Source organism: Alternaria novae-zelandiae (assembly GCF_023758075.1).
Source record: "Alternaria novae-zelandiae strain BMP 2774 chromosome Unknown scaffold_2, whole genome shotgun sequence".
NCBI classification, from domain to species: Eukaryota; Fungi; Ascomycota; class Dothideomycetes; order Pleosporales; family Pleosporaceae; genus Alternaria; species Alternaria novae-zelandiae.
Window position 1 is genome coordinate 31,347 of NW_026056962.1, and position 19,351 is coordinate 50,697.

The window sequence follows — 19,351 nt, forward strand, 5'->3', positions numbered from 1 at the left end:
TTGAGAATAGAAATAAACAGATAGTGCTCTGCACGAAGGAATGGTTTGAAGGTTGAAGCTGAGCGTGCCGTGATATCCGCCTGAGGAGACTGGTTTATATAAGAGTGTTTTCTTATTTGAGCTCCACGAATGCTTGACTGAGACTCTGTCCAAAATAGACAAGGCCGCGATTGTTGGGACGATCATTTGCTGCTTGCCGTGCATGTCATACATGCGCCGTTGGAGGATGCCTTGAAAAGGCCAGGCTCAAGTGAAGACCGTCGGTCCTCCCCACAATTCTCTCACAGGCACGAAAGCCTTGTCTCGCATGACAGCGGGAGATCGAGTGTGACATGGGATCGGGTCCCTGGCTTGGCTGGAAACGGTCGAATCAAACGCATGAAGCAGAGCGTACGATTACGGAAGAAAGAGGTGACGCAAGCTCCATGCCGGTAGAGTCGTCGTCATGGCGAAGATCCAGGATGGGGGTCGAACGTGTGTAGTTTGAGAACATGTTGCAGACGGGGCAGGGGCGATCTATGCGGAGAGATGCCTTCCTAAACGCATAAGTTTAGTGTACGACTGAGGTTTGCAGGCATACAAGGGCCTGACTCTCTCCCGGTTTCAGGCACGCCGACGCGCTCGGAGGAAAAGCTAAGCGACTGCTTGAATATGAGAAACTGCAGGAGGCTGCTGCCCAAACTTCTGTGATGATTCCAAATTGTCTTCGCAGTTTGCTGGCTCAGCCTTCTTGGTAGGCATGACAGTACTTTGCTCTGCGCGAGTACCCTGATGTTGCTATACCCTCACCACGGCGTCATGTCGAGACATTTGTCAGAGAGACCGAGCACGCGCACTACTGCGCGGGAAGATGTTGACATGAGAGTGATTGCACAGAGAGGATATTCGGATGTGGTGACTTTGACATGTGCGGAGGGAAGGAATGAAGGTGGGCTGAGCCAATGGGGTGCTCGGTATTGCAATCCCGCACTTAGCCTTGTAGCCTCGGCTGCGACTTTTGGATATCGTCATGTCGAGGTTTTGGCGTTGGCTAAGAGCGTACATGTCCAATGCTGCAATTCTGTCGCATTCCGCAGTATTGAGCACTGTCGCTTCTAGTCTGTAGTGCGCCGCCGGTCGGACTCGTAGGAAGCGCAAAAATTTCGTCAACTTGCTTACTTTCGCATACAATACATTTGTTTGCCTCTCCAACACGTCCTGCATCATGGCCACCAGATCAGTCCCCGCTTCCGCGACGCGACAGTTGCTCGCAGCCTCGCGATCCGCGCGCATAGCATCAAGACCACTTGCATGTGCATCACTACCGCGACGAAACGTATCCAGCCTGTACCGTCCCGCAGTACGGATTGCTGGTCAAAGAAGAGCTCTTTCCACGACGCCACGCACACGACTCGCCGCCGTAGACGACACATTCGATCCCAAGTCGATAGAGCGCGAATCGGACGAGGTCGATGTTCTCATCGTGGGTGGTGGACCCGCAGGTCTGTCCGCCGCCATCAAGCTGAAGCAGCTTGCGACAGCGGCCGGCAATGAAGACTTCAGGGTTCTGGTGTTGGAGAAGGCAGGCGAGCTGGGCGATCACATCGTGTCTGGGAACGTCATAGAACCCTCTGCCCTCGACGAGCTACTGCCTGACTGGAGGTCAGAGGACAACCTGAACCGCTTCGCCGACATCACCCCCGCCAAAGAAGACCACATGTTCTTCATGACAAAGAACAGCGCCATCCCTCTACCCAAGCCTCCGCAGATGAACAACCACGGCAACTACATAATAAGCTTGAACCAGATGGTCAAGTGGCTGGGCGAGCGCGCAGAGGAAGTTGGTGTCGAGGTTTACCCCGGCTTCGCTGCGTCGGAGGTACTGTACAACCACGAGGGTGTCGTACAAGGCGTAGCTACCAACGACCTCGGCATATCGCGTGAAGGCAAGGCCAAAGACTCATTCGAGCGAGGAATGGAGTTCCATGCACGCGTCACATTGCTTGGTGAGGGTTGCCATGGCAGCTTGTCGAAGCAAATCATCAAGAAGTACGATCTGAGGCGAGATAGCCAACATCAGACCTACGGACTTGGCATCAAGGAAGTCTGGGAGGTGCAGCCCGAGAAATTCAAGTCTGGACTGGTGGTTCACTCGATGGGCTACCCGCTGCCGAAGGATACCTATGGCGGTGGCTGGATGTATCACTTTGGCGACAACCTCGTCAGCATTGGTCTCGTTGTTGGGCTCGACTACCCGAACCCCTGGTTGGCTCCCTATGGCGAGTTCCAGAAGATGAAGCACCACCCTTACTACAAGGACGTACTGGAAGGCGGCAAGTGTATATCATATGGCGCGAGAACGCTGATTGAGGGCGGCTTCCAGTCCATACCAAAACTGGCCTTCCCTGGTGGCGCACTGCTTGGAGACGCCGCAGGCTTGCTCAACCTGCCCAAGATCAAGGGCACGCACAATGCAATGAGGTCCGGTATGTTAGCTGCTGAGGCGACTTGGGACGCCCTACAAGCCAATGCAGACGGCGGTACCGTGTTTCTATATGACTACGAGGACAAGATGCGCAAGTCGTCAATTTGGTCGGAACTAAAGACTGTGCGCAACATGCGCCCGTCTTTCCACACACCACTAGGTATTTACGGAGGTATCATGTACTCTGGTCTGGAGGCCTACGTTCTTCGAGGCAAGGCACCGTGGACATTGAAGCATGGCAAGCCTGATCACGCAGCGACCAAGACGGCGGACGAGTGCCCCAAGATAGAATACCCCAAGCCGGACGGTAAGATCAGCTTCGACATATTGACGAGCGTCAGCCGAAGTGGCACGAATCACGAGGAGGACCAGCCCTGCCATCTCCAGGTCAAAGACTACGATGCGCATGCCCAGAAAGAATGGCCCAGGTACAAGGGTGTAGAAAACCGGTTCTGCCCCGCCGGCGTCTACGAGTATGTGGAGGACGACAGCAAAGAGCTGGGCGTCAGGTTCCAAATCAACGCCCAAAAGTAGGTCTAGATATCGCGATTACTCAGAAGACCGCTAACTGTATACAGCTGCGTCCACTGCAAGACTTGCGATATCAAAGTGCCGGACCAGGACATCAACTGGCAAACACCCCAAGGTGGCGAGGGACCAAAGTACGTACTTACTTAATACGGACGCCGAGATAGAGATCATGGCTTAGCTGCCGTCCACGCAATGAGAGGACCTGTATATTAGGCGGAACCGTGTGTGTACATATCAGATTTCAACGTCAGCCCGAGTATTGTTGCTGCCCAAGTGACCTTCCGAGGTTTGTAGGGATCGAGTGATCAGTCGCCTTGTTCGGCGCGCGGTCGAAGCCTGAGAGGGCTTCAACTGCGTTCCCACGATCCTATGAGCAAACAGCATTGAAATATCCGCTTGAAAGAAGTGGCATTTCACTGGGCGCCTTGAAAGGTCGTGCGGTCCCGTACATGGCTCCCGAGGTCGAGGCAAGGCACACGTGATGTCCGTGCCCGAAGCTTGGAACGCTAGGGCGAGTGAGGCGTTGGGCGAACTTCCTTCTCCACCCTTCGTCACCGTCCACCCATCAACCTCGCCGGGGCCTCTTACATCGATAGCTGCTCGGCCCTCATCTGCACTTGCAATTCGTGGTCGCGATACTGGGCTTACTAATTCCGGTGCCCCAGATTCAAGGACGCGCCTTCTGCACTCACCCGGCTTCTTCCTGGTCCTCAAGCTCTCAGGTTCTTCACGGCCACCCTGCTTCCAGCGCCCGACTCTATCTCCAAGGTACGACTAGCCGCCTGTATTGCATGCACTGGAAATTCCTTGCGCGTCTTCCTGGTTCCTGTAGTTGCGCACGCCGCTGGACACTGGCTTTCTGGCGTCGCGTCTTTGATACCGAGTCACCCCGTCACTGGCAGGCACCATGCGCGCTTCCTCGATGGCTTCCCGCTTGCTCATGGATATTTGCTCACGATTCTCTCCAGACTAGGTTATCTTTAGGATAAAGCTCTACCGCAACAGCCGCTACCATGACCGAGGTATCGTCCACGCGCCTCTACCTAGGCAACCTCCCGCGCAATGCCACCAAGGCCGATGTCGAAGGCCACTTCGCGTCGCACGGCACTGGCGAGATCACTGAGATCAAGCTCATGAACGGATTCGGCTTCATCGAGTACAAGGACGCAATGGATGCTCGTGATGTCGTCCCTGGTAAGCTTCAACTACGCGCCGATCGGCTGAACACGTGCTAACTCGTATGCAGCATTCCGTATGTAACTCTTATGTGTATGTGTCCGGACATGCATCTCTAACTGATTCAAAGATGGTACCGATTTCATGGGCGAGCGCCTCATCGTCCAGTTCGCTCGCGGCTCGCGTGCCCGTAACGAGAACTTCACTCCCCATGAGCGCGTTCCCCCGCGTCCTAGGCGCACACCATACCGGATGAGAATAGCAAATCTTCCTGTGGAGACCAGCTGGCAGGTCAGACTCCCCGATTATTGGATTTCCTCAGTTCCCTGTTAGCGCCAGCGCACCGTCCCTGGACCAGAAATGGCTTTGTTCTCGCTTGCTTCCCGTTATACATTCTGGATTTGGGCCTCGCTTAACTTCGAACTTATAGGACCTCAAAGATTTCGCCCGCCAGTCTGGATTGGACGTCGTCTACTCCGAAGTTGGCCGCGAACGGGATGGCTCTGGGTGAGTGGACACGTACTGCAGCTAGGCACACGTACTAAACCATCGCGCAGATTCGTAGAGTACGAGACGGCCGCCGATCTGAAGACCGCAGTGGAGAAGCTGGACCGCCGTGAGTTCAAGGGGCAGGAAGTTACCTGTATCCAGGACGTCTCCGATCCTCCCCCACCTCCACCTTTCAAGCCTCGCGCTCCTTACGGAGGCCCTGGTGGTCCTGATGACCGGGGCCGTGATAGATACCGATCCCGCTCCCCCATGGGCCGTCGCGGTGGCGGATACCCACCCGCGCCATATGACGACTACTACGACCGTCGCGGTCCCCCTCGTGGCTACAGCCCCCGCCGCGATGACTATCGCCGACGCACACCTCCCCGCGAGTTTTATGACAGGCGTGATGGTGGTTATGGACGTTCGCCGCCTCGTGGTCGCATGCCTGATGAGTATGGCCCACCGCGCGCGCGTTACCCTGACGATCCTTATGATGCTAGGGCCCGACCTCCTCCCCGTGGTTACGATGACCCATACATGAACGGTCATGGACGCCCTTACGAAGGCGGACGACCACCGTCCCCACGTGGTGCTCGTCCCCGTAGCCCCGGAGGCCGCCCACCTTACGAAGGTGCAGCGGCTGATTACCCACCCCGCCGCTACTAGGCGCACGAGGTAAGTTGAGTCCATCGCGTATCTGGTTCAAAGCACTTGCTGATATCGAGCAAGTGAGCGTCAACATTCCTGAAGACTGCTCATCTCCTGGAACACGAACCTCCGAGACCATCATGCCCACGGATATGGATTATGCAGTGACGGAGCCGAAAGACGAACGGAGGATTGAGTGTGCGGCATGAACCCACGAGACTGATTATGTGTTTCTTGCTTCCCGGTTTCATTTGGATGTTCCATGTAATTGCTGTTTCTGATGCGATCACTTCCCGGTCCACTGGCCATTACGAGAGGGCGGTTTCCTTTATGCTGGATTCCTTATTGCCATCTCAAATGCATAAGGTGGCCTAATTTTCCTGTAACATCAAAAAAGTCCTTCCCGTACATATGGACTTCGTATATCTGATTATTTGTGGCTATGGTTTGTCATGTACTCTATGGGCGGCTCTGTTCGCAGACTAGCTGCAGCGAACATGAATCAACGTACCCGAAATCTGCCCCATCCGCTCCAGGTCTCTGTGAAGCCATGAGGAGTCCTGTCATCCATAATCAGATGCACGTCATTTGCAGGACACTTTGGCCATGGTCGTTGGCTTTTTCTGGTTCCATAGTGAAACTATGACCACTAACACGCTACCTATAGAAATGCAAGCCAGATATAAGGACCCGCCATGTGCCCAATAGATCGTTCCGAGATGATAACATGCCAAAGTTTTGCCCTTGACTCATTTTTCGCCTCGCATAAATACTCTGCAATTTCTCATCTCCTTTTCCAAAGTCTTCCAACTCTTCCATCCTCCCATCACAAACCAACACTGCATTAAGACAAAAGCAACTCTACCCTATCGAAGATATGGGTTCTTCAGCCAGCAAGAGCATCGAATCAAGCTCGTCCAGCAGTGTCCCACGCTACTCCTCCAAAATCTGCCAACTCTACCTCATCAGCGCAAGCCCAGGCTCCAACACCGCACACTGGAGACTCTTCCTTGACGATGGCACAAACCAGCTGACTGGTACAACATGGGAAGTAAACTACATAAATGAGCGACCAAACCGCGGCGCCTTACTTCTTGACCAAACCTTCCCAAGAAGCGCTTCGCACCAGAACGCCTTCGAATGCAACCGGAAGAGTTTTGTCAAGATTGGTGATTTGATGGACAAGGGATCAGACGCCACGATAATTCACGGCGCACAATCTTCGTTCAGAAAGATTGAAGCGGCAAAAGAGAGGGTTCTACGAGAGTTCACGTACAAAGTGGCCACTGCCAACTGCCAAAGTTTCGTCATTGACGTCTTGAGCATGCTCCGGCAGTGGGATCCAGACCTCGTTAATAAGAAAGCCATCGAAACCGTTCAGCGCTTGTGCTTCCCCACGGTGCGTCTCACAACAAAAAGCAGACAGAAAAAAATCCAGCGCCAGGATGCGAAGCATGGTCAGGCGCAACGACCAAATTTTACCTCGAGCTGTGGAGCTTTTTCTGGTATCGATATCGATGCGCCGAGGAAACATCACGACGCGCAAGGAAGAGCTGTAAAGCGGAATGCGATGTCAGAGATGGTGCCGTATTCGAGATGGGAGGCCAGGCCGCAACGGGCTTCTCGGGCAGTGGTGTCGGAGGATAGAGGGAATTACACTACGATCCCTGGCGCATGGTGAAGACCGTGGATTCAGAGACATAACGTGATAATGTTGAAAAAAAGGAACAGATAGTACTGCTATGTTCTAGTACAAGAGTTCTTAAAAGTTTGGATGCAAAACAATGTGTTTAATGATTTCTCAAAGCAGACTCTTGCGCTTATGCGACTTTTCCCTTGTGTGATTCCGTACAAGTGAAACGCCCCTTCCTAAACAATTTAAACCCAACTTGAAACACCATGATGCCAAAGCAAATTTAAGATCAATAACTTCGTGAGATACCTATATCCCATCGATAACGCCGCATGCCATCATGACCAGAGCGCCCTCTAGCCACGGGGCGTATCGGCCCTATCAGATCTGTGTCCACTCTTCATCGCTAGAGTAGTCGGTCCCGGTAGCGGATAGTATATCAACTACGGGAGTGGGGATCAACTCGGGGCTGGACATCGGTTCGTCGTCGCTGGAGTAGTCGGTGCCAGTCGCGGCTAGTATGTCGACCACCGGACGAGAAGTCAACTCAGGGCTAGACATCGGGTCGTCGAACGTAGTCAGGCTCTGGACTTTGGGTCGGGACACCAACGTGAATCCCTGATCGTCTTCAAGACACTCCTCGTCGGACTCTTGGATCGTAGCTGGCTGTGCAACCTTGGGGCGACGAACAAATGTAAGGATTCCGGAATCGACCATGTTGTCCTGATCGGTCTCTACAGCTGTAAAGTTCTCGCCAGATGGGTAGCATGAAGGGCTGGGTGTTTCCGGAAGAGTATCGCACATCATCTCATCTGGTAGGTCCCTTGACGCAAGGAGAGTCGGACGATCGCAAGGTTGAACCTGGAGAGTGTCGAGACATAACCGCACAATGTCGAATGCACCTATGATAGTTAGCGTAGGATGTGAATCTACTTGTAGTGTCTTACACTCATCCTGGAAATTGCGTTCCATGTTCGTGCGACATAGGTCCTGGCGGAAGTCCGGGATTTCAGCAGCGATCTTGAGAAACTCAACATCCTCTCCTAGCTTGTGGTAGAGGAAATTTGAGATGCAGTAGTTGAGAAGTGACGGAACGAGGTCGTGCTCCCGACGAGCCTGCTGACTGGCATAGTGACGATATACAAAACGAATAGTCTCGACCAAGTCATGGGGCGCGGCGGGTACACAGCAGGCGAATTCGAGCTGGCACGAGAAGTTGCCGTGCGCGAGAAGTTGCAATTCCGGAACATCGAAATCCTCGGCTATCTTGTACGTCTCGGCATGTGGAAGAAACGACACTGGATCATAGTCTGCTCGAGGCGGAAGATAGCTACCAGTGTAGCAGAACCGAAGAAGCGAGACGACAGCATGCTCGGATAGGGTCTCAATACTCGCTTGTAGGCGACTCTGGAAACGGTACTCAAAGGCGTGGTACAGGAGCGGACCTAGTATGTGGGTGTACGAAGTCAGTAGATGTTGACATGCAACCGTATGGGACATTACTGACATCTGTCCAAGAACTTGAACGGGCAGATGCGATCAGAGATCTGACGGACCTCGCCGCTGGGGAGGACTATCTTCAGCGTCGCATTGCTCTGGCCTCGCTCCATGTGCTCGTCTAGGAAGGAGAGACCGTCCATGTTGAATTTGAACGGGAATGCACAAAGAAGCGAGTTGGAAGTCCCTGCGCTACCCTCAGGAGTGCTATGCGGCTTGATAGTTAATGTGAGGCCTCCGGGTGTAGCAGCGAGGCTGCTGGTGAGGCGTCGCAATCAAATCAAGCTGCCGATGTAAGCGACTGAGAAGTTGTGCGAAGTGTCGGGTAGTTCGGAAGGTATGCCAAAATTTCAAAGCCTTTGACTCAGTAGAGAGATTCTGTGGGTAGGTCGGTCTGACAAGGCTCAGAAGTTGGGGTGGGTAGGGCCAGGCAACCGTGGGCACGCGGGCAGAGCCAAGCACCCGCCTTTGGAGAGCCTGCTGGTCAGCGTCAGGTACGTCAGGGTAAGCCAGCAGTTTTCAGAAGTGAGTGCAATCCAGCGTGCTAGAATGTGTATGAATAGAGAGTTGTATAACAACAGAGGTGCTTGGGGCTGCCTCCATGGAGGGGTGCCGGTATGGCTGTCATGTCTTATTGGCTTCGCAAAATCGACGCCAAATGGGCATCCAATCAGTGGAAGAACCATTGTACAGCCTCACATATAGGGCTGAGATGTCAGCTGCATCTGATGTTTAGTGGTTGGTGTTGAGGGGGTCTGGTCGGTGATGTGCCGGTGCCGAGCTGGGGAAAGCGGCCCACAGCGCGATCCACTTCGCGGCGGCCGCTGGAGGCGGCTTCATGGCGGCCAATCTCTCCACTAAACTTGAACATCGCACATCTTCGTCAACCGCATTCTGTGTTCTCGACGACTGAGTGTCATCAGTTAATTGGAACTGCTCTGTGCCTCCTCGTACCTCTGCACCTCCAATTGACGCCCCTTTATCTCTATCTTCGTCCCGTCCGTGTACAATCTCCGCTACGCCCCGCCATGGGATTCCTTTCTATTCTACCTGCGAACTTGGCTGTGGTCGAAACCTGGATCACGCGCATATTCGTGAGTATTGCTCGGCTTCATCGATTGAAAGTGATCTTCTAACGCAGAATAGCTCTTTCTCGGCCTCGTAGCCATCGGCCCATGGGCAGCGCTGCTCGTCTACGATCTTATCCTATATTGCTGTCGCGCTGGCGCATACGAGATACCAGTCATCGGCGGACGCGCTCGCGGCAAAGCGAGACCACGCGCTCCTAGCCTCACAGAGCGCCCGAGTGGCCACCGTCGGAAATTCAGCATTGCCTCTCGAGGCATCGAAAGGCCGGTTCTGATCACAGGGGGTACCGACCCTCAGGATGCTCGGCATCGTCGTATAACGGAAGAGAAGACGGCAGATGTTTCCTGAGAGCGTAGTTGGAGACAGCCCTACAATTGAATCTCGTTCGGCGGAATGCTGCCACGCTGTTTTCAAGAGCTGGACCTCTGTGCATGCCTTCGGATACCGGTGATCAACATGGCTTTCGGTATCTCAGATGCCGGGACCCCGAATTGGAAGTCCCTCTGCAGAGTGTTAGAATTCTCGGGAGATCGACCACAGTGCGACGTATTTAAGCACCGAGGAAGCCATTGCGCCTTCATAGCACGAGATTGAACTGCGTCGTAGAAGATCCGCATAGTCTTGCGAGCGGTTGACTTCGAACGAAAGTGAGACTATAAAGGCGACAATTTCGCTCATGTCAGCTCATGACTTGCGCAATGGCAATGTCTCTTTCCGGAGACACATTCATGCGTTCTATGCCGCATACCTTGCTTCTGAAAGAGAGTTGGGGGCGCATATCGCTACACGTTTCAAGTGAACAGCTGCGCCAATCACGCGAGACTATGTTTCTAACGTCGCGCAAATACCCAGGCGGGCTATCGAATCCATAAAGTAGGGTGGTAGGCCCAGTGTAGCTTAGCGCGGTCTGGGTCGCGCCTTCTGTCAATAAACCTACAGTTCACGCTCACCTCTCATCAACACCACAACGACAGCTCTACCTCTGCGACTTACTTCCACCCACTTTCTCCGTTCACAAACTAATACCACCTTCAATCAGTATCTGCTATTCGTCATGGCTGCTACCACCACCAAGACTGCGACACCGAAGCCGGCTAGCACCGCGGGTGTCAAGAAGGCTGGTCCTAAAGGCGGTCGCATCGCCAAGAAGGGCAACGCGAGAAACGCGATGATCAAGATGCAAGCATACTGTAAGTCTGCATCGTTTGACGCGTTTTGACGCGTTATTCGGACGCGTTCCTCCAGGCGCAAGAACAACACCTCAGGGGACGACCGATCCGCTAACGAACGATAACAGTCAAGGCCCACCGCGATGAGTACAAGGATCTCTCTTTCAAGGAGCAACAGCAAGAGCTTGGCAAGAAGGTACGTCATCTCCGTATAATAATGAGTAACCATGCTAACACTTCACAGTGGAAGGCTTCACCCGAGAACCCCAAGAACAACGTCTAATCTCACCTGGAGTTGTTCAACAGCTTTCACTTTCCTCTGTCTACTGTGAGAACACAGTGGAATAAGGATTACCCTTCACTTTCCTCAGTCATGTTCACTTTCCTGGTCTTATCATGGATTGACGGTACGCGGCCGGCGTTTGGGTTGATGGGCGGGAACAATCACGGCGCATAGGTTACTGTCACGATCCGCTTTACAGCAATATGGAAGAAATTGATCCAACTCGTTCTTAGCATATGCACGTGTATTAACTGTGTTGTTCCTGCACCTTGAGCGACACAAATCCTTTAGGCTAATTGCGAAGCAGTTGTACAGATCGAGACGAATCTCGGTGCCGTGTTCCGGAAGATGACGAGGCCGGTGTCGACGTGATAGCTATTCGAGAACTAGCTGTCGATGAACTTCGGGGCATAGTGAGTGGCACACGAGTGCGGCTAGTAGCTGCTAACATATGAAGAAGCCAAAACTATGATGGCATAACTGGTGTATAGTGAGCCAACAGGCCGCATGTTCAGTCATTAAAAGCAGATCAATGAGTGAAGAAAGATAGTTGGGGAGCGGAACTGTAGACATGTCAAGCATTTTCATGATGAGGATATGGACTGGCAAAGGAAGGATATTTGTCCGGTAACGCCCGCCACTGCTTGTAAGCTCTTGGTAAGCTGGCGCTGGAAGCTGCCCCGCCCCGCATCCAGGTACCGAGAGCCCCTCCGACATCATCACCTCCACCTCTTGAACTCTTTGCCGGCGCCTGCAACCCTGTCCATCGCAGTTGCGCGACCTATGAGCTTTGCGCTATCGTCAGCGGACGTCTTTTGAGATGGGGCCCGATTCGGCGGCTTTCGCGTCGAGCTTCGCGGTTGCTTTCGTTCGTCAATGTCGCAGCTAGCTTCAAGTGCACTCCTTCCCTTCTTCGAATAGCTTCGCAAGCTTGTTGTGTCCTTTCCTTTGGAAGCCGTGAAGTCATCTTCATCTTCGTGTGCTTGGTTCTACGACCGTGACATCTTTCGTCTGAAGCTTGCCCAATCTCGACTCCAAACCCTCTGCAACGTCCACGTCTCATCAGACGGCACAATGGCATCTAGCAAGGGCGCAGACGCCTCCACGGTTCCTGTCCTCAAAGATCTCACAATCGAAAACATCACCGAGAATGTGCATCGAATAAACTCGCAATGCGCAGACCCGCGCCTCAAGTACGTCATGGAGCGTCTGGTGTCGCATCTACACGACTTCGCACGCGAGACGCGCCTGAGCTTCGATGAGTGGATGGCAGGCATACAGTTCCTTACCCAGGTAGGACAAATATGCACAGACGTGCGACAGGTAAGTTTCCATCTGATCCTCGCGGTACAAGACCAAGATACCCGAGCTGTACTAATATGTCGTAGGAATTCATCCTTCTTTCAGACATTGTCGGCCTCTCTCTCCTCGTAGACTCTATAGACCATCCTAAACCGGCCTCCTCCACCGAAGGCACAGTCCTCGGTCCGTTCCACACGCACGACGCACCCTCTGACTCCAACGGCACCTCCATCTCTGCCGATCCCGACGGCGAGTCCCTACTCGTCCTCTGCACGGTCAAAACTACGAACGGCGAGCCCGTATCAGACGTCAAGATCGACGTTTGGGAAACAGACTCCAAAGGCAAATATGACGTGCAGTATGAGAACAGGGGTGACAAAGCAGATGGCCGTGCGGTTATAAGGAGTGACAAGGATGGCGTATTCTGGTTCAAGGGTATCGTACCCGTACCGTATCCAATTCCCAACGACGGGCCTGTTGGCAAGTTGCTTGAGAAATTGGGTAGGCATTGCTGGAGGCCGAGCCATATGCATTTCATGTTTGAGAAGGAAGGTTTCGATAACTTGGTTACGTGAGTCTCCTCTTCATACCTCTTCGTTTGCATAGCCTACTGACGCCATGTTTAGGGCCTTATACGTCCGTGGTTCCGACTACGAGACGTCCGATGCCGTCTTTGGTGTCAAGGAATCTCTCATTGTCAGCTTAGATACCGTAACAGCTGAACAGGCCAAGGAGTATGATGTCAAGGAAGGATCAAAATTGCTCAAATACGATTTCGTGTTGGTAACCGATGAAGAGACCAAGCAATTACGACATGACGAAGCGGTAAAAGCAATGAAGATGTTGGGACGGGAGGGAATGATGATAGTCAATGGTCTGCCCGTACCTGAGGTCGACTAGTCTGCAAAATAAAATGGAATGTTATGAAATTCGGGGTATGATAACTAAGGTCTTGCTAATCTGAAAGAAAACGTATCCGTTTGGATAACCACAAGGCTTCGAGCCAAGGTAAATGCAACCTGGAGAGCAACGCCAGGTACGCTGTATGAACTGCAAATGCCAGAAAAAGAAGAGAATCCTCCACATCGTGGACCAACTCGATGCCACCGAGTCAACTGCATCTAGCTAGTGACCCTCCTCACCCACAGGGCGCTCCCGTTCGAGTTTGGATCATCCCTCTCCCTCTTCTTCCATGCGCGATGCAACTTGAGGCCAACATCATGCTCCTCCCTGCGAATCTCATCCAACTCCTCTTGAAACGCCTTCTTCCTCTCTTCCGCGACCCGAGCCTTCTTAAAGTCGGTAAGCAGCGGGTTAGGCGGCGCAGCATTGTTCAAGTCCTTGAGCAAACGATACACGTTGTTGCGACGGATGCGTAGATCTTCTTGCTGCGATTCCAAGTAGGCGATGTGGTCGATGGCACTGAGTTGGGAAGGAGGTAGCGGAAGCGCCTTTTGTGATTTTTGTGATGAGTTGGAGAAGGTGGAGGAGGCGTAAGGGGATCTCGGGCTGGGGGTGTAGACTTTGGCCATGGGTGCGGGTTCCCTGTCTAAGGGGGGTACGGGGCGGCGACGGTTTAGGATCGAGGAAGCGGCCGATATGGGCTCGGTTACGACGCGCTTTCCTTGCGAGGACGAGAGTCCGTTGGGCGGTGAAGGTGGTGGTGAGTGTTGGTATGTCCCCGCACTGTTGTAGGTAGTCCACGAAAACCGGCTGATGGGTGCGTGCTTGTCCTTCTCTGACGTCTCTTTGTTGTATGGCGGCGTCGCAGTCCGCAAGGTGGGGTACAACGTCTGTTCTACTGGCTCTACGGTGGCCGGGGACTGGTTCAGTTGAGTGCGATTGGTTGGTGTGATGGGGCTCGGGTACGATGTGCTTATACCGAGACCTGCTGAAGGTGAGGTTGGAGAGATGTGACCGCTTCGAAGAGGCGTGTTCTTCCCTACTTTGAGCGGGACAATGGGTTTAATGCCGTCGTTGTAACGCATATCGTTATCGCGTGGATCCTTGGGCGCCATTTCGGTTGTTACAGTTTGAGTGTCAGGCAGCTTGGGTGCGGAATCAATGGCAGCTGCAAGCGCGTTTGACCTCGCTTGGTCCGTGCTTGGTGAAATCGTCTTGCGTGGTATTTGAAGTGGTTTGTCTGCAGGCTGGTATTTGAGCGGAGGAGCGATTTCTGATCGTCCCGTCGCTCGGCTCCACGGCTCCACGGGCGGTGGTGAGCGCTTCGACCCGAAGCGGCCAACGCGCTCCCCAAAACTTGTGTTCTTTTTCTCAGGACCACTGACTGAAACCTGATACCCCATGGGCCTAGGGTCTGATGACGGCACACCTTTGGCATAAGAGCCTGGATCGACTGAAGCGGCCTTCCCTGCACTATTTGGCTCGCCTGAATACTCATCCCACTTCACTTTCGCATTTGGCGCAAGCTTGCCCTCCCAGAACTTCTGCTTGGGTGCTGGCGGAGCTTCACCATTTCGAAGGACAGACGGCGCTCTGCGTAGGACGGGGATCTGACTGCCCGCGCGGGAATCGTCTTCGAGTTGTCTGCGATCGTCGTCCATGGGTGACACGTCACGCATCGAGCGAAATCTTCGCGGTAGGTTAAAAGAGGAGTACTGTTCCGGTTCCGGAGAGCTGGGAGGTGATATGTCTTCGTATGCGGAGGGCGATCTGCCGGTGGGGTTGTCGTTATTGTAGCAGAGTGTGTCTTGTGAGTAGATGGAGGAGGCCGTGGGTACTTCTGAGGCTCTGTAGTTGGGAGGTTCCTGGGGAGACAATAAACTGCGAGACAATCAGCGGCGAGTAAGCAAACGAAATTGCGATACTTACTGCGATAGTTGAGGGAGCGCATAATTATGGTGACTGCCATTTTGCAGGTCGGTCACTTTGGGATTGCGCTTCAGTTGATCCTCGTCATAGGTGGTTTCAAGAAGTACGGGGTTTCCTATTTGCGCATGCCTCTCCCTATCTCGGACGGCGCCCTGTAATCGTTTCCACATTATGGGCGAATCTGCATGAAACGAATATTAGCCCGGCTCGATATTGGTGCAAGTATACATAAGCATCACGAAGTATGGAAGGCGGTATTGTCAGCGACCCCGAGCTACTTATTCCAGAAAGCTTCTCCTTTTCGCAGCAACCTTGAGAGCCATCGCACTGATTGCATGATTGTTGGATGCTTTTTGAAACCCATCGACATCGCGAGACTTGGCCTGGTTCTAGATCTGGTGGAGATGGTTGTCGGTGCGGGCGATAGGCGAGAGACATGGACCGTCGATCAGAGATGCAGAGGGCCACTACCAGATGCCTTTACTGTATCTGAATGACACAAACACCAGCTCTTTCTGTGCAACCTGGCATTGCGTCCCATCCCAGGACCGGATTGCATGGCAAGCGCATAAACCAACCGGCGATGTCGAGGACGCAAGTACCAAGGCCAAAAGAGCTGGTGATGAGATAAGGAATATGAGTACGTACCGGGTGTAATTATGCGTAAAGGGAGAGGTGTGGAGTTGGTGTTGACTGTTTGTGTTGTTGTTGTGGTGGTTGATGCCAGATTAAACAAAGAAACAGCACGTAAGCTTCAAGCCGTGAATCCTTCGGGCGCTGCAGCAGCACCGAGGGCGTAATTTTGGTAAATGAGGGAGGGCGACCAAGTCGAGGTAGAGTTGTCGACGGGTATCAGTGCCGGCCCAGTGCATCTAGGAGAACACCCCACAAACACTCGCGAACTGCGCCTCGACCAAAGCGCCAGCGGCAGGATATCGCACCGGTGCCGCAAGTCTTTGTCTTCACACAGCGGTTCGACAGCAGCGAATTGGTTTGCGACACAATGTTTGGACGGGATAGGGCCGAGGCGCAAGAGGCGGCGTGGGCGAATCAGCGCGTCCCAGCACGGTGGAAATGAATCGCTGTCGCGCGTTTCAGGGCTGGAAAGGGCCCTGTTTCAGAGGCAGCGCGGCAGGGATGGGCTGGATGCAGCGGCGCGATGCTCAACGTCTGCGCGCAGATGGGCGCGTGCTTGCGGTTGTGCGGTCACGGTGCAAGTGGAGTCGAAGTATCTAAGATTACCATGGCGACTCTCCGGTGAAAGAGAGCAGCCGTCAGCATCCGTGGTTGTGCAGGCCGGTGGCTATGTCTCACATGCACCGCCGTGCATCTCAGCTGTGATGGCACCCCTTTGACGGGCAGATGTAGGCCGCATGCGATTCAATTAACTTGTCTGTACATATGTCTCGATTCGGCCCTGGCATGTCAAGCCGGCGGACGTCCGTGATAGTTTGACATGGATGGCTGGTTAGTGCTGAGGGAGTCTTTGGGGTTGCATCATCGGCTGTCATGTCGACCGAGCTCCCCGCCGACCCTCGACCACGCCAGCACCCTTCACCGTCACCACTCTAGCACAGCTGTAGCACATCACCCGCAGCCATGTCAGATGGTTAGTCTCTACAAGAGCCACCTTATGGGACAACGTCGCGCTAACCGCAATAGCACTCCCATCACCTCTGCCGGAGCCAGCGGCAACCCACGCGTAAGCACCCAGCTCCGCTCCTTCACCAACACCTAGCTCACAGCCCTCCAGCGCCTCCGTCTTCACCCCAATAAACATTATCCTCTTCTCTCTCCTCGGTCTCCTCGTCTATCTCCGCCTCAAGCCAGCCGCTCCGCAAACCCTTCCGCGCGCCCCACCGCCAACCGTCTTCCGCACCTTCACCCCGCCCTCGCTCTTCCCCTACAATGGCTTGAACAACATGCCCGTCTACCTCGCCGTCCGTGGCCGGGTATTTGACGTTACGTCCGGTCGCAACTTCTACGGACCTGGTGGCCCTTATGCAAACTTCGCTGGCCGCGATGCCTCAAGGGGCCTGGCCTGTGGCAGCTTTGACGAGGACATGTTGACCAAGGATTTGGACGGACCGCTGGACACTCTCGAGGGTCTGGATGCCGAGCAGATGGATGCGCTGAGGGGATGGGAGGAGAGATTCGAGGAGAAGTACTTAGTTGTGGGCAAGCTGGTGCCTGTCGGTCACCCTGAGGCCGAAGACACCAAGGCGTAGACTTGACAAGGCAGACGTCTAGCAAGACTGTTTTGGAGACTAAAGCTGCTTCATTGAGGCTGAAGGAATGGTATCCGTTCGCCATGTGTCGCCGCGCATGGTCCTGTAACGGTTTGCGATCCGATAAAACCGGCATGGCCATATATACTACAAGCCTGTGCCAAAGCAACTGCATATACATGGATCCAACCGAAAGGCACGTAGGCAAGAACTGAAGGGATTTCTCAGTTTCGAAGGGCACTTTAACGTGAAACCAAGCATCTTCTTATTCTTGTAACGGTTCATCGCTCGCCTTCACACCTAGCATCGGACCAGTCTTGAGTGAGAGTTGATGAATGCATGGCTTGAACATGGCCTGCCCCTAGTACAACATCTTAGCGTAACCGCCCGAATGCGGGGTTAGCTCTGATAGGCAATCAAATCCCACTTACTGCAACACGACTGATAGCAGAGTCACCGCGCTTGTAGCGTCTCTTAGTCCATGCCTCCATCCTCTCTCCGATTTCATAACGACGCCTTATATGCTTGGCGGGCGCTTTAGATATCAAATACATCCAGACCATCTGCTCGACACGTCTTGGAAGATAGTCGAAAACAACAATGGATCAACTTAGTCTTGTCGATAAGCCGCTAGCAGTATTATTCTTGCTGGCGGGAGTAATCGCTCTGGCATTGTTCCAGCGAGATCGACTACAAAAGGCTGTCAGTGTATGAAGTCCCCGGTGTTGCATCTTCCCTTAGAGACATTGACACCAACCGGTAATTCAGGGACCTTCGCGGGCGCCGACAACAGCACCAAGCACCAACAGACTCGAACCTATAATTGCAGAAGCCATATACAATGCCATTACGCCGATCCCAAACTTCAACCTCGAAACAGAAGCACCTCTCAAGCTTCGTCCGTTCAAACCGAAGTTTCATATGACCATGGGTAGCGTCTCCATCATGAATCTTGAACATTATGACACGCACTGACGAAGATGCTATAACAGCCCTCGAGAACACCACTCTGAATGATCTCCTAGCAATGGATAACACGTACCGTACACGTCTACAGATCCGAACAAAACTCCTCAAACAAGAACGCCACGAAGTTCTCGCGTGCAACCCAGAAGCCGTCCCCGCAGTCCAAGAACTCTACGAATGGCTCATAGGAACGTACCTACCCCAACGCTTCCCAAGCCTATACCGCATCACAGAATCAGGCAAGCATCTGCGGAATCACGTCACAGACACCCTCATCCCACTACATATGCCAAACGGAGAAGAAGCACTTGAGATCTTAGGTGCGAACATCGATACGGAATTCCTTTTACTCACTCCCTCTCCTCCTACATCTTCGCCTACTGTTCCCACGAAATACGTACTAACGGCCTTTGTAAACTGCTTTCCAAGCGGCTTCAACACACGCTCAAAACTCGGCCAACTCCTCGCTGACATCCACGCTCCCGTCCCCGGGTACGCGGCAAAGCTAGAGAAGAGCATGGATCGCTTCTTTGCCAATCTGCCTGTGGGCAAGATCGTTAAGCGGAGTAATTGGAGCATCAGTACGAATGGGGAGCTGTTCTGCTTGCAGGGTAATCATATGAGTGAAGAGGAGATGCAAAGAAAGCAAGAAGTGGAGGATGTAGAGGAGATTGATCTGAACAAGTCGGTAGTAAGGTGTGAAAGGCAGACGTTGCATCGTTTACCAAAGACTGGAGCACTGGTCTTTGCGTTCAAGGTACGTTTGGCTGGCTTTGCTAGCTGGATTCGGCTAACGAGAACAAGACCTACCAGTATCCCCTACGTGAATTGAGGGACGAGGGAAGTGGGCAGGTTCTTGCGGAAGCTATCGACGGCTTGGGCCTGGGCAGCGTACCAGCCATGACTATCTACAAGCGTCAGGTCGTTTGGGGTGATAAAGTCAAAGCGTTCTTGAGAGGAGAGATTGATGCTTGAAGTATAGACAAGATGTATAGCACATTGATTATTCCACTACATGCATCATATTGACTGTATCTTGAG

The 19,351-nt window shown here is 53.3% G+C and overlaps 10 protein-coding genes across 10 annotated transcripts; 8 read left to right on the forward strand and 2 right to left on the reverse strand.

Annotated features, from left to right (window-relative positions):
• Positions 1 to 1,204: 1,204 nt before the first annotated feature.
• J4E88_001068 (uncharacterized protein) lies at positions 1,205 to 3,142 on the forward strand (the record flags this gene model as incomplete). Its single annotated transcript, XM_049394740.1, has 2 exons — positions 1,205 to 2,994; positions 3,043 to 3,142. The coding sequence occupies 2 exons, from the start codon at positions 1,205 to 1,207 to the stop codon at positions 3,140 to 3,142; spliced, it is 1,890 nt and encodes a 629-aa protein (XP_049258604.1).
• An 866-nt stretch (positions 3,143 to 4,008) lies between these two features.
• On the forward strand, positions 4,009 to 5,329 carry J4E88_001069 (uncharacterized protein; the record flags this gene model as incomplete). Its single annotated transcript, XM_049394741.1, has 4 exons — positions 4,009 to 4,189; positions 4,302 to 4,462; positions 4,602 to 4,678; positions 4,729 to 5,329. 4 exons carry the CDS (start codon positions 4,009 to 4,011, stop codon positions 5,327 to 5,329), a joined length of 1,020 nt encoding a protein of 339 aa, XP_049258605.1.
• Positions 5,330 to 6,188: 859 nt separating this feature from the next.
• Positions 6,189 to 6,958, forward strand: J4E88_001070 (uncharacterized protein; the record flags this gene model as incomplete). The annotated part of the gene is made up of 2 exons (XM_049394742.1): positions 6,189 to 6,710; positions 6,734 to 6,958. 2 exons carry the CDS (start codon positions 6,189 to 6,191, stop codon positions 6,956 to 6,958), a joined length of 747 nt encoding a protein of 248 aa, XP_049258606.1.
• A 367-nt stretch (positions 6,959 to 7,325) lies between these two features.
• J4E88_001071 (uncharacterized protein) lies at positions 7,326 to 8,584 on the reverse strand (the record flags this gene model as incomplete). Its single annotated transcript, XM_049394743.1, has 3 exons — positions 7,326 to 7,846; positions 7,892 to 8,389; positions 8,452 to 8,584. The coding sequence occupies 3 exons, from the start codon at positions 8,582 to 8,584 to the stop codon at positions 7,326 to 7,328; spliced, it is 1,152 nt and encodes a 383-aa protein (XP_049258607.1).
• Positions 8,585 to 9,469: 885 nt separating this feature from the next.
• J4E88_001072 (uncharacterized protein) lies at positions 9,470 to 9,878 on the forward strand (the record flags this gene model as incomplete). The annotated part of the gene is made up of 2 exons (XM_049394744.1): positions 9,470 to 9,535; positions 9,588 to 9,878. 2 exons carry the CDS (start codon positions 9,470 to 9,472, stop codon positions 9,876 to 9,878), a joined length of 357 nt encoding a protein of 118 aa, XP_049258608.1.
• Positions 9,879 to 10,584: 706 nt separating this feature from the next.
• J4E88_001073 (uncharacterized protein) lies at positions 10,585 to 10,982 on the forward strand (the record flags this gene model as incomplete). The annotated part of the gene is made up of 3 exons (XM_049394745.1): positions 10,585 to 10,720; positions 10,828 to 10,895; positions 10,944 to 10,982. 3 exons carry the CDS (start codon positions 10,585 to 10,587, stop codon positions 10,980 to 10,982), a joined length of 243 nt encoding a protein of 80 aa, XP_049258609.1.
• Positions 10,983 to 12,056: 1,074 nt separating this feature from the next.
• Positions 12,057 to 13,184, forward strand: J4E88_001074 (uncharacterized protein; the record flags this gene model as incomplete). The annotated part of the gene is made up of 3 exons (XM_049394746.1): positions 12,057 to 12,305; positions 12,371 to 12,855; positions 12,911 to 13,184. The coding sequence occupies 3 exons, from the start codon at positions 12,057 to 12,059 to the stop codon at positions 13,182 to 13,184; spliced, it is 1,008 nt and encodes a 335-aa protein (XP_049258610.1).
• A 221-nt stretch (positions 13,185 to 13,405) lies between these two features.
• On the reverse strand, positions 13,406 to 15,286 carry J4E88_001075 (uncharacterized protein; the record flags this gene model as incomplete). Its single annotated transcript, XM_049394747.1, has 2 exons — positions 13,406 to 15,068; positions 15,117 to 15,286. The coding sequence occupies 2 exons, from the start codon at positions 15,284 to 15,286 to the stop codon at positions 13,406 to 13,408; spliced, it is 1,833 nt and encodes a 610-aa protein (XP_049258611.1).
• A 1,429-nt stretch (positions 15,287 to 16,715) lies between these two features.
• On the forward strand, positions 16,716 to 17,344 carry J4E88_001076 (uncharacterized protein; the record flags this gene model as incomplete). The annotated part of the gene is made up of 3 exons (XM_049394748.1): positions 16,716 to 16,725; positions 16,779 to 16,818; positions 16,870 to 17,344. The coding sequence occupies 3 exons, from the start codon at positions 16,716 to 16,718 to the stop codon at positions 17,342 to 17,344; spliced, it is 525 nt and encodes a 174-aa protein (XP_049258612.1).
• A 927-nt stretch (positions 17,345 to 18,271) lies between these two features.
• On the forward strand, positions 18,272 to 19,285 carry J4E88_001077 (uncharacterized protein; the record flags this gene model as incomplete). The annotated part of the gene is made up of 3 exons (XM_049394749.1): positions 18,272 to 18,275; positions 18,337 to 19,067; positions 19,091 to 19,285. The coding sequence occupies 3 exons, from the start codon at positions 18,272 to 18,274 to the stop codon at positions 19,283 to 19,285; spliced, it is 930 nt and encodes a 309-aa protein (XP_049258613.1).
• Positions 19,286 to 19,351: the final 66 nt, after the last annotated feature.